Source organism: Pinus tabuliformis, chromosome 1_2 (assembly GCF_031772625.1).
Source record: "Pinus tabuliformis cultivar Carrire ecotype Pingquan chromosome 1_2, CPIR1, whole genome shotgun sequence".
Lineage (NCBI taxonomy): Eukaryota > Viridiplantae > Streptophyta > Pinopsida > Pinales > Pinaceae > Pinus > Pinus tabuliformis.
Window position 1 is genome coordinate 689,524,202 of NC_142298.1, and position 11,048 is coordinate 689,535,249.

The 11,048-nt window shown below is 39.9% G+C and overlaps 1 protein-coding gene and 1 long non-coding RNA gene across 3 annotated transcripts; one reads left to right on the plus strand and one right to left on the minus strand.

Moving 5' to 3' along the window:
• Positions 1-1,605: 1,605 nt before the first annotated feature.
• LOC149207624 (transcription termination factor MTERF8, chloroplastic-like) lies at positions 1,606-3,736 on the minus strand. The gene has a single exon (XM_089395817.1). The coding sequence runs from the start codon at positions 2,788-2,790 to the stop codon at positions 1,681-1,683; it is 1,110 nt and encodes a 369-aa protein (XP_089251943.1). The 5' UTR covers positions 2,791-3,736; the 3' UTR covers positions 1,606-1,680.
• Positions 3,737-7,052: 3,316 nt separating this feature from the next.
• Positions 7,053-8,184, plus strand: LOC149207625 (uncharacterized). 2 transcript variants are annotated; one of them, XR_016252693.1, is made up of 3 exons: positions 7,053-7,742; positions 7,885-8,004; positions 8,113-8,184. It is a non-coding gene; the product is annotated as an uncharacterized LOC149207625 (long non-coding RNA). The 2 variants fall into 2 exon arrangements; XR_016252694.1 differs by lacking the exon at positions 8,113-8,184 and having other exon boundaries at positions 7,885-8,005.
• Positions 8,185-11,048: the final 2,864 nt, after the last annotated feature.

Consider the following 11,048-nt stretch of genomic DNA (forward strand, 5'->3'; position numbering starts at 1 on the left):
CCAGGGCTTGGCAGACTCAATAAAGAGTAGGGACTGATATCCTTACTTGGCATATTGCTCTACTGAGACTATTGTCGTTCTACTCCCTCAGGTCGAGCTAGATGTTGGTTTACAGGAGTTTCAAACCTCTTAGAATCAGTGGGAATTCAGTTGGATCGTCTCCCTCCTTTTTGATATTCCTTGGATGCTCCTGGTCACCTTTTACCTACTAGACAGGAGCTAAACAAGATCATCAAGGAGGACATCTATAGGCAGTTTGTCCAGTTCACCTGGGTCAATCCTCCAAGGGGGTTGCGCCCAAAGATGGCCTTCTACGTTGAGCACTTCTTAGAGTTGAGAGACTGGCTCATTGTTCGACCCCAGTATACGTTTCACCACTGGATGCATGCTCTTCGCATTCCTCTAGGCCAGTTCAAAGTAGGTTCTCATAGACTTCGGGTAGAAAAGGACCACCAGGTGGATAGACTAGACAAACTCTGCCATGTATGTCATTTACAAGAAGTGGAGACCGAGGTGCACTTCATCCTTGGATGCCCTGTCTACTATGAGATCATAGGAAGGTTTCATTGCTTGTTCAGAGATTCTTGGACCCTCGCCAACTTTTTCAGGTACCTTGATCAAAGATGTTTGGCCCTATATATTCAAGAGACTCTTAGGTTCCGAGCGCATATTCTTCAACTTCCCATTAGACCAAACCCCACACAAAGGATCACGCCATTTTTCAGGGTACTATCTTCAGACAGGGGCACCAAGAGATCGATTATACCAGTACGTATCGAGACTCCAGATCAATGAGGATCTGTGGGACCTCACCCTGCCACACGAGATCTCAGCAACAATTCCGTCTCAGATCCGTTCCTAGGAGACAGACTAGGTCCTCCAACATTCAGCAGCGCGTGAACCCCCCAAGAAACGATTTAGTGGACAGTCTGCACTTGCCATTGGCTCTTCAATGGGCCAACAGACTTTGTTGAGTTTCTTCAGTGTTATTCATTCAACCTCAGATGTTAGGAGAGATGGGTTTGATCCTCATACCTATTAGCTCCTGGATCTTCTCCGCTAGGGTCAAATGTTGATTTACTTCATGCATTGTATTCTTTTATAGGAGACCGTTTGGTTCTCCCACTTTGTATATACATCAGTGTACTCAACAGTCCCTTTGACCTACTTTGTGGTCATTAGTTAGACATTAATATAATTATCGTATCTTATCTTATCTTATCTACTTCTCAGAAATGTTAAATGGCAGCTGTATGATTCTGACATTGCAAGAATCTTTTTTGGACTCACGCAAATGCACCAATAGATATGTTGTAAACTGGAGCATTGTGTGTACATCACTTCAATAACCATTAGGTGGTTTTTTATTTTTCATAGTAATGTTTTCTCATTTGGTAGACATTTTTTTTGGAATGGTAAGTTTGTAGGAGTGTTTTAAGGGTTTTTGAGGAAGCCAAACTTATTTATACATTTGAAAACATATTTTCTACAATCTCACAAAAAAAATATATTTTACCAAATTCCTACCAAAAATTAAAAACATCAAATGATTAAACTGCTGTTAAAACTATACAGGTGTTCTCTGATCAGAGACTTCAAGAAGAAGAATAGTACAAAGAAAAAGACTGGCAACTTTCGTGAATCATGTTGACTGAAGCACACTCACAGCATGTCTCCTTGTCAATGATCAGCTTTACAGATTTTCCTCCGTCCATGGTAAATATCGAGGAGAAATGAGGATTCAGCATTCGAGTAAATGTATTTTTCCAAAAAAAGCTCTTCTCTCAAGCCAACAATCGGCCCAAATTTCGCCACATTTTTCTTTGCCAATTCCAAATCCATAGACTTCAATGCCTCCATTACTCTATACCTAGGAACCATTCTTGTCTCCACGCAGTATCCAAACAGGTTTGGATACTTACCAAGATAAGCCAATGGAAGACCCACGATGTTAACCACAAAATTCACATTATGCTTCAATTTTTCCTCACTACCGCGGAGAATCGACGGCCGCCTCCTGCATATATCCGAAATTTGATTTTCGGAGAAACCCAAACTAATCAAAAGCTTCAGCCTTCTATTTAGGTTTTCCATCCCTAGCCCATAAATTGAACGCAAAGCAACTGCGAACATCTTTGTTCCCTTCTTGAACCCCAAATCCTCTGCCTGTTGAAATGACTCCTTAGCTGCTTCCTCTGTAGCCGTGAGCAGGCGAGGCTGCCTTAGCAGTAATTCTGGCATCGCTTCGCCCTCAATGCCCAAATTTTGCAGAACTGAAATTGCAGATTTATGCCTACGAAGCTTGCTAGCTAAAGTTCTTGCAATGACCAGAAGAAGTTTGGAGATATCCTCTTTCTTCATGAAAGTCCCAAAAAAACTGAGCTTAGGCTTTAGGTTCCTTTCGACGCTACAAAAGAAAAACTCAGGGTAGTTATTAACCACCCGTCGAATCTGGGTAGGGGTGGTCACATCATAGCCCTTTAACAACTCCAAAACTTCTTCCATATTCTGGCTTCGTAATTTCGCAGGAGGATATTCATTGCAATGTCTAAAGGCTTTCGTAATTTCTGCATCTGTTAAACCACATTTGTTAATGAAAAACTCCGTGATGACGCCCCTATCTGGAGTCGTGGCCGGGTCGGCTATATCTGTGCAGAATGCGGCGATTTTTTTGTGGGGTTTTAAATAAAATGCAAGCGGGGAAAGCAGTAAGCTTGCCATTGATACGTGAAGAGATGATACTTGGACTTGGTTGGTCATCAGCCGTTTCCCTATTAACTGGATAGACATCGTCAGCGGAAGTATACAGGGTACAGTGGAACAGTCGATTGGTAGACGGCCAGACTGAATAAGGTTAGAAAGCTAAAACTGTTAGTCGCAAATTAGGGTTTTACGACGCTCGGGGATTTGGTAGATAGAGAATTGCAAGAAGGGTCAGTGTCTTGGTCATCCGCAGAAGTTTGGCATACTTCTTTAAACCTAACTCTAGCCCTAAAAATGAATCAATCTCCACATGTGAAAAGAAGCTCTACTCAGTCAGTGCAACTCTCTTTTCATTGTTACAAGGTCATTGCCTCAAGGCGTCGATCATAGTTGAAAGCCAGTACCGATAAGGAGGTGTCATTTACTAGAGCTGCCAATCATAGCCAGTCTCATAGCTGCAGTGCAAGCACCTGACATAGCCAACAGAGCAATAGATCATAGCCGATTGCCAATCATAGCCAGTCTCATAGCCAGGAGGTCATAGCCAGAAGGTCTAGGACCATGTTTACATTAAGCCCAGTGTTTCCTAACTGCCGATTTAAAAGAACATGACATGACATGGCAAGGCACAGGTCCACCCATGTTACCAACAGCCGTGAACCAATAGCCCCACCCAACGGCGCACAGTGAAAGAAACGAAAGTCCACAGTTACCATCACACCTGCAGTTCACCGAAAGCCCACCAGTGGAGCCCGCTGATCGATTGCTGCTTGCCCGTTTAGATATTGCTTACTTACGCTAAACAAACCTAGGGAGGTGATTGAAACTGATAGGACCATGTTCCCAACATCGCACAGTTAGTCTGGAAAGACCAGTTAGTCTAGAAAAACCAGTTCACCCGTCCACGCACACACCCATCCCAGAGTGACACTGTTTTACCGAAAGCAGACCTACAAAAACCATATCGCCAAGTAAGTTAGTTCTACACGAACCATACCACCATAACGAATATACAACGAGTTTTGTTATATACGTTGATTCACAATTTGAGGATCATACGCAAAATACAGTGGCTACACAAACCATTCACCATAAGCCTAGAACACCAAGCCCACCTGGGACTACTCGAGCCACCACACCAAGCCCACCTGGGACTACTCGAGCCACCCCACCAAGTTCTTCAAATGTATTTGTATCATGTATTTGAATGCTTTGGATAGGGTTTAATTTTGTATTTTGTTTTTTATTTTTTTTAGATTAATGTGAATTTTAATGTTGGCGGGAAGAATATTTTAGGTCTTCTTGGAACTTCCCAAGAAATGATTTAATGGACACTCTGCACTTGTTATCGACGCTTCATCAAGCCAACAGACTTTGTTGAGTTTTTCAGTGTTATTTATTCAGCCTCAGGGGTGAACCTCCTAGGAAACGATTTAGTGGACAATTTGCACTTGCCATCAACGCTTCTTAGGGCCAACAAACTTTGTTGAGCTTATTCAGTGTTATTCTTTCAGCATGAGATGTTAGGAAAGATGGGTTATTCATTCAGCATGAGATGTTAGGAGAGATGGGTCTGATCCTCAGACCTATTTGGATCTTCTCCACTAGGCCTAGATGTTGATTTACTTCATGCATTGTATCTTTTATAGGAGAGATGGGTCTGATCCTCGGACCTATTAGGATCTTCTCCGCTAGGCCCAGATGTTGATTTACTTCATGCATTGTTTCTTTTATAGGAGACTATTTGGTTCTCCCGCTTTGTATATACATTAGTTTACTCAAGAGTTCCTTTGACTTACTTTGTGATCATTAATTGGACATAAATATAATTATCTTATCTTATTTACATAGTTGTGAGATGTTATCATTATGTTAAGTTTACTAGAGCCTAAATACTTTTTAGAACGATTTTTATCCCACAATTGACTCCCACACTTTATTAAATGTAATAATCATAATTGCATAATTCAACATTGTGCCTGTATAGTAAAACAAGTGAATTTTTTTTATAATTTAATGCTTAAGCTTGAAATGGAATAAGTGAACTTAATGGTTCAACTTGAGCCCAAATAAGCAAACCCAATGCTTTAGCTTTAGCTTCAAGTCCATGTGAAACACACAAAGTGATGAATTTTTCTCACCACTTGCTTGAGATGGGTTGTCGTCGATTGTGAAACACATACAAAGTGATGAATTTCTCTCTTTATTTGTAAGATGGGTTGTAGAGTGTTCAATTTCTATGAGTAAAATGAAATTAGCATATATTTATATTATTATTGTGTGTTATAGTTTAGTATGGGGTAGATGTCAAGGGTAAATGTTTAACATTTAATAAATTTAATCTAATGTCAATGTCGACCCTAATTAAAAATCGATAAGAGGTAAATGTGTTGGCTTAAATATTTAACATTTAGCATTTATATGTGGACTTAATTTAAAAATATTAGAAGGTTAAAAGTCGAGTATGGTGGAGATGTTGTAGTGTAAACATTTAAATTTTGGCTCAATAAAAAGTTACAAGTAATAAAAATAATAAAATTGGATTTGTTATAGTATAATTTTGTTTTGCATGTTAAATTAGCCCCTCTAACTCAAGTTAGAAATTAAAGCCCTAGGAAAAATTGCATAAATAATTATAAGTTACATTGGTCAATGTTAAGTTAATGATGGTTGATAGACAAATCATTTTATAGTCTTGCTTTGGCAATAACTAATAAATTGATATGTGAAGTGGATAAGTAAATTGCTTGCTTAATCAGAAAAACTTGCACAAATTTTGGTTGGTACTAAAAGTCTACATATTTACGATTTTACGTTTAAATCAGTGTTAAAAAACACTAAGAAGTTATATTTTTTAAATCTTATTCTTATCATTTTTTAGGCTAATAATTGCTTCAATTATAATAGGAGATAATTGATGATAGAAATGTTTACACAAAAATATTCCTATGATGGATTTGGTTGGGCAGATTTGGTGAATAAGATGTTTCATTTTCATCTCCCTCCCACTCATTAATAAATTTTTAACGCGTGGGAAACTGAATCGGGTTGTTTAGATGTATGTTGCAAAGAAGTCTGTGGTACTTACCGAGCCACGCGGAAGCAGGAGCGTTGAATCGACGGTGGTGAAAAACTGTTTGAGATTGGCGTTACAGACAACATTATCGGTGGTGTCTTTCATGCTGTAATTTAGCATGTCTTTTAAATTTTGTGATTTTTTGTATGGTGAACACTAATATCCGATGAAGTTCTAACTTCTATGTACATGTCTGCAAGAAAATGGGTAATTATTTCTTGGGCCAAAAGTCAGGCAAAAAAAATTAGGCGTTGCACACAGTTTTTTTTTTTCTAAGTAAGGTTAATTTATTAATGAAAATGGTAAAATTACAACGAGGCACCGGCCTTTGCAGCGCTGAACATAGTTATATCAGTATGAAACCAAAAACCCAAAAATATGATTGCCCACCGAAGGGAAACCAGTCCGAGTGTACCCAAAATCAAAGCCCACCGAGGGGAAACCAGTGAGAATCCTGAGTAAGATCTAATCAGAATGAAACACGTGGATTGAAAAAACATTAGGAAAGAGCCCTATGACAAAAACAAATAGTCGGAACCTGGCTTGCTCAGCTGTCAAGTGGAGCCCACTAGGCGTCTCGTGGATGCTCCTTCACAATACAACCGCCATAGTCATCCCGGTCCACCAGCTCTTCCTCGATTCTACAACCATAGTCATCCCCCTCCGCCACCGCTGCAGACGTACAACCCTAGCCGCTACTGACCTCTTGCGTGCCGCCCGAGCAGCCATCGACTGCATGCTTGCCGGTAGCCATTTCCTAGCCATGCAGGGTGCTGCCATGGCTATCTTTGTGCCTGAGCAAAGCTGTCTTTCTATATGTGTTTTCTCCAGCTCTTGTGTCTCGCATCTCCTCGGCCTTCGCCTGCTTGTGGGTCTTCTTCTTTTTTGGTTTAGGTCCTTGAGTCCATGTAGCTTGCTCCTCCTGCTGACTCAAATCTTCGTTGAATGCCACTGTGATAGTGGCAATAATGGCGGGTCGATGCAACGTGCTTTGAAAACGAAACTGGGTAGTGTGGTAAGAAGGGTGAGGGGGATCAGGAGGGCCAGTCGTTTGGGTGGCAGCATTCGCTCTTCTAGCCCCATATGCCTATGCCCGGCTTCTGCCGCTACCGGTATTCGGGTATTTGCCAGAGAGATGACCTCTGGACTGATCAGAAGAGGGGGTGGAGGAAGGGGTCTCCGGTTCAAGGTTGAGCGGCGAGGCAGGGCGAGTGCTATGGCTTCGACTGCTATCGCGTCTGTTGCGCATCCTATGGCGAATCCGCATCATTGTGTGTCTGGCAGGTTGGCGATTAAAGTTTTGCGCTGGGATGACAGTAGTATAATCAGAATGAGTAGCTGGTGAGATAGAGTTCACTCTGGGATTACTGATGCTGTTTAGCCTAGAAGCAGAGGAGTTCTGGGCGGAATTCAAAACATAGTGAGTGGTTTGGGTGAAATGGATGCCATTTCCCAAATCCACGCAGCTGAGAATCCAGCAGCGTCGCCCTGTGACTGTGCGGATGTTCGGCTCCTCAGCTTGAGGGGGGCAAGAGCATCTAAGTGGGGAGGGGGAGAATGAATTCTGGCCAGCGTTTGCCATGGCCTTAAGCCTGCTGCAGCCGTCTCGACCTAAGCACCAGATTAATGGTGCCTGCAGGTTGACTGTGTTGTGCCATAAATTGGCATGGAGGAGGATGCAGGTGGCCATGTTGGTCGGCAGCTTGCCGTTCTCCTGTCTTATCTTCATTAAATTCCAATTAATCACCCGCATCCGGGTGGCCTTGCACACAGTGTTAAGAAGCTAAGTATACACTTTTTGGTGCTTGCAAATAGCAATGTTATCAGCATTGTCATCACTGGAATCACAAGGAAACAGGAATATAGTTGTAGCTAAAGTTGAGGAATTGCTTGCAAAAGCTGATGATGAGATGAGCATTCGTGCTATGGTTGCAGACTTGCTTCAGAAAAATCATACTCAGATGTAACATTCTCAATCAAATATTTATGAATTGAATCAATTTGCGAGCCAATTTAAATTGATGTTGTTAGATTTAGCAATCTGGATATGTACGATTAGCTGAAGATATTCAATGTTGCCAACATGTCTTTGTTAATTGATGTAGAATGGTCAAGCAAGCAAAGCTGAAGGAAAAAGAGGCAATTAAGGAGAAAGAAAGAAATGAACAGAAGAGATGGAACAGAAATGGCTGGAACGGGAACTGAAAAGGGAGAAGATGAAACAGGTTAGTTGAATTCTTATAAAAGAATGCAAGTTTTAAAAGATAGTGTTTGGAGCTTTTACTAACATTTCTTATTGCAATTTTAGGAAAAGGAACAAATTGCAATTTTAGAAAAAGGAACAAGCTCGTGCTCAGAAGGAAGCTATTATTCAAGTAAGATTTTCAGGCCACACTGCTTTCTTTGATTGCTTGTTGAAATGGATTTACATCATTTTTAATTCAGATGTTCATGCAAATATGAATGTGGGAAATTGGCAATGTTGATTTACTTCGTGAGATTATCAAAATTATGAGGACATGTTACCCCTATATGGAGTTTATCATGTTGTTTATTTATTTGATTTCACAAAGATGTTTCCCAAAAAAATTCAGTCTTCTACTTCTGTTGTAGTATATGTGGAATATTGTCTTACATTATTACAGTCAAACTCAAATTCAATCAGGAAACCTCTTTTTCCCAACCAACATGAAAAAAGAAAAGCTAAGATTTATACAACTCCGGTAGGAAACACATCTACTCTGCGTTCCATGATGGCACCATATATAGTTGATAGCATCGTTAGTTGTCTTGAACAAGGAGAATGAAAAGAAACGGCTACAAGAATAGGTAGAGAAAAAACAGAAACAACGTGAAAAAGGAAGAAGCTGAGATGAAAAAACAACTTGCAATACAAAAACAGGCGACACTCAATTGAATAAGTTTGATTTCTTGGTGCACACAGGTCCCACCTGGAAGCTTGGCACAATATTAATCTTGAGAGTTTCTGCACAAAGACATCTGAGTTGGAGTATCTGACATAAACCCAGAGTGGCATTGGTCAATGAACTTCGTTTGATGGGGGCATCTGCTGAAGCTGTTGCATTGGCAAAAGTGCAATCCTCTACAAGCAAAAAGCGGACTTACGGTGATTTTGAAGATCATGAGTTCATGGCAAAGAACCTTGCGAATGACTGGGAAGAATTTTTAAGTGATAGTTTGCCTGGAAATAATGGAAATACCGCTACACAAATAGAAACTAGGCTCCATAGTAAGAGAAGAAAGTTTTTGCAGTTTGATCACAGCTACAAACCTGATTATTATGGAACCTTCTCCAAGAAAAGGAGAAGATACTTTGCATAGTCTGAAGGCTGTTAATTATTAAAGAAAGATACAGTGTTGTTAACGTTGATAGACCACGATGAAAAACACATGAATCACCTTGAAGCTCATGGGTTCCTAATCCTGTACTAGACGAGAGGGAAAGTTTTTGGTTTTGACTCTCTGGCTTTAATGCAGTGATAGCATTAAGCCTCGAAATCCTTTCAGGAAGGAGTTTCCTTTGGACTATGAGATTGATAGCGATGAAGAATGGGAAGAGGTACAAATCACTAAATCTTTTTGGTAAAGAGTATTTATCAATATTTTTGTAAGCTTTTCTTAATCTGTTAAATATCTTCAGTTAGATCCCAGGGAAAGCCTTTCTGACTGTGACAAGGATAATGAGGAAGAAAATATTGAGGTTGAGACAGAGAATTTTAAATCTGAAGAAGATGATGATAGTGATGGGTTTTTTGTACCTAATGGATATCTTTCTGAAGATGAGGTAAATTCTAGAGAAAAAATTATTTGATGAGGTTCTTTAATCAGGAGTACATAAAAGACCTTTGCCGTCATTTTAATATTTCTTGTTGTAATGCCCAAGTTTTCTTGGCGGTAATTGAGGGTTCATCTCGTTGTGGTGTTGCTGGAATTTACCTCAAAATAAGGTTTTTATGGAAGTTGGTATACAAGTTGAGTGCAACCATTTAGTTCCTTTGGGGATGTATAGAGTTGAAGATAATTTTGTTGCCCTTGATGACTCCTAGTAACATGTCAAAGTGTGCACCTATATTTTCCATCCCAAGGTATGAAAATGATATATTGTCGTATGCACAGGGTGTCTGTTTGGATGACATTGAATCAGATATGTAAGAAGATATGCAAGAGGATATACCCCCTATAGTGTGTCCCAAAATGGTTGGAATAACCAACGGCTAGAAACTAAATCTGAGTGGCATGCATTTGAGCGGGAGCAAAAGGTCCTAGAAAATGCAACGGAACAAGCCTTGCAGTCAAACCATGTTTTCATCATAACAAATCTGCATAATATGAAGAGTGAACATTCTCCAGAGTCAAATGCTAGACATAGACTGCAACAAATTTGCTTACAAGCTCTGCGAATTCAGATTTGTTTGCCCAAAATACTTATTGAACTGCCTTCTGAACGTCTAACAGAGGCAAACCCTAAAGAGGATCGGGAACCTTCTAAACGACAAAAGAAAAATTGCATTGTTATTCCAGACTTAGACATACCTGAACTGGTGAGTAATCACTAATCTTGCTTCCCATATGAAGGATTTATGATTTGGGGTTCCTAGACTTGTACTCCATCTCACAACTCTCTTGATATATGTTTTCTTCAGATCCGTACTATCCAGTCTTCTACACAAGGCATGAATAAGATAGTTGAGTCTCTGCTTAACAAATTTCTTAGCATACCAAGGAAGTAGTTCAAAAGCAAAATCAGTGAAATGTCGGATTTCGTAGAAAATCGTTGTCCCAACAATAGTGAATTTACCTATACTATTAACTAAACTTCATGTTGATTTATATATAGTTATTGTCAGATGTTTGTGTCTTGTTTCAGGTCAAAAAGGAGGTTCTTGAAAAATTGAGTATGTTTCCTTCAGGTGAGTGTTCTGTCCAGTAGATGAACACTTTAAAATTAAACTTCGTTGTCCATTTGCCAATTCTCATTCCTTATTGCGGATGAGTGTGATTTACGGATTTACGGAGTGTAATCAAATGACTTTCTAAGAAAACCGCTCATCTCGATTTTCTTAGGAGAAGATTTTGGAGACAGTAATCAAATGACTTTCTAAGAAAACCGCTCATCTCGATTTTGGTTACATCAAAACAATACCGAGCATAACATTTTGTAGTGCTGTTTAGAGCCTAGTGATCAGTTAAATATGAGGGGTCAATTCCAATGTTTTTGGAGTAATTCCGCGTGGACAATTTTGGAGTA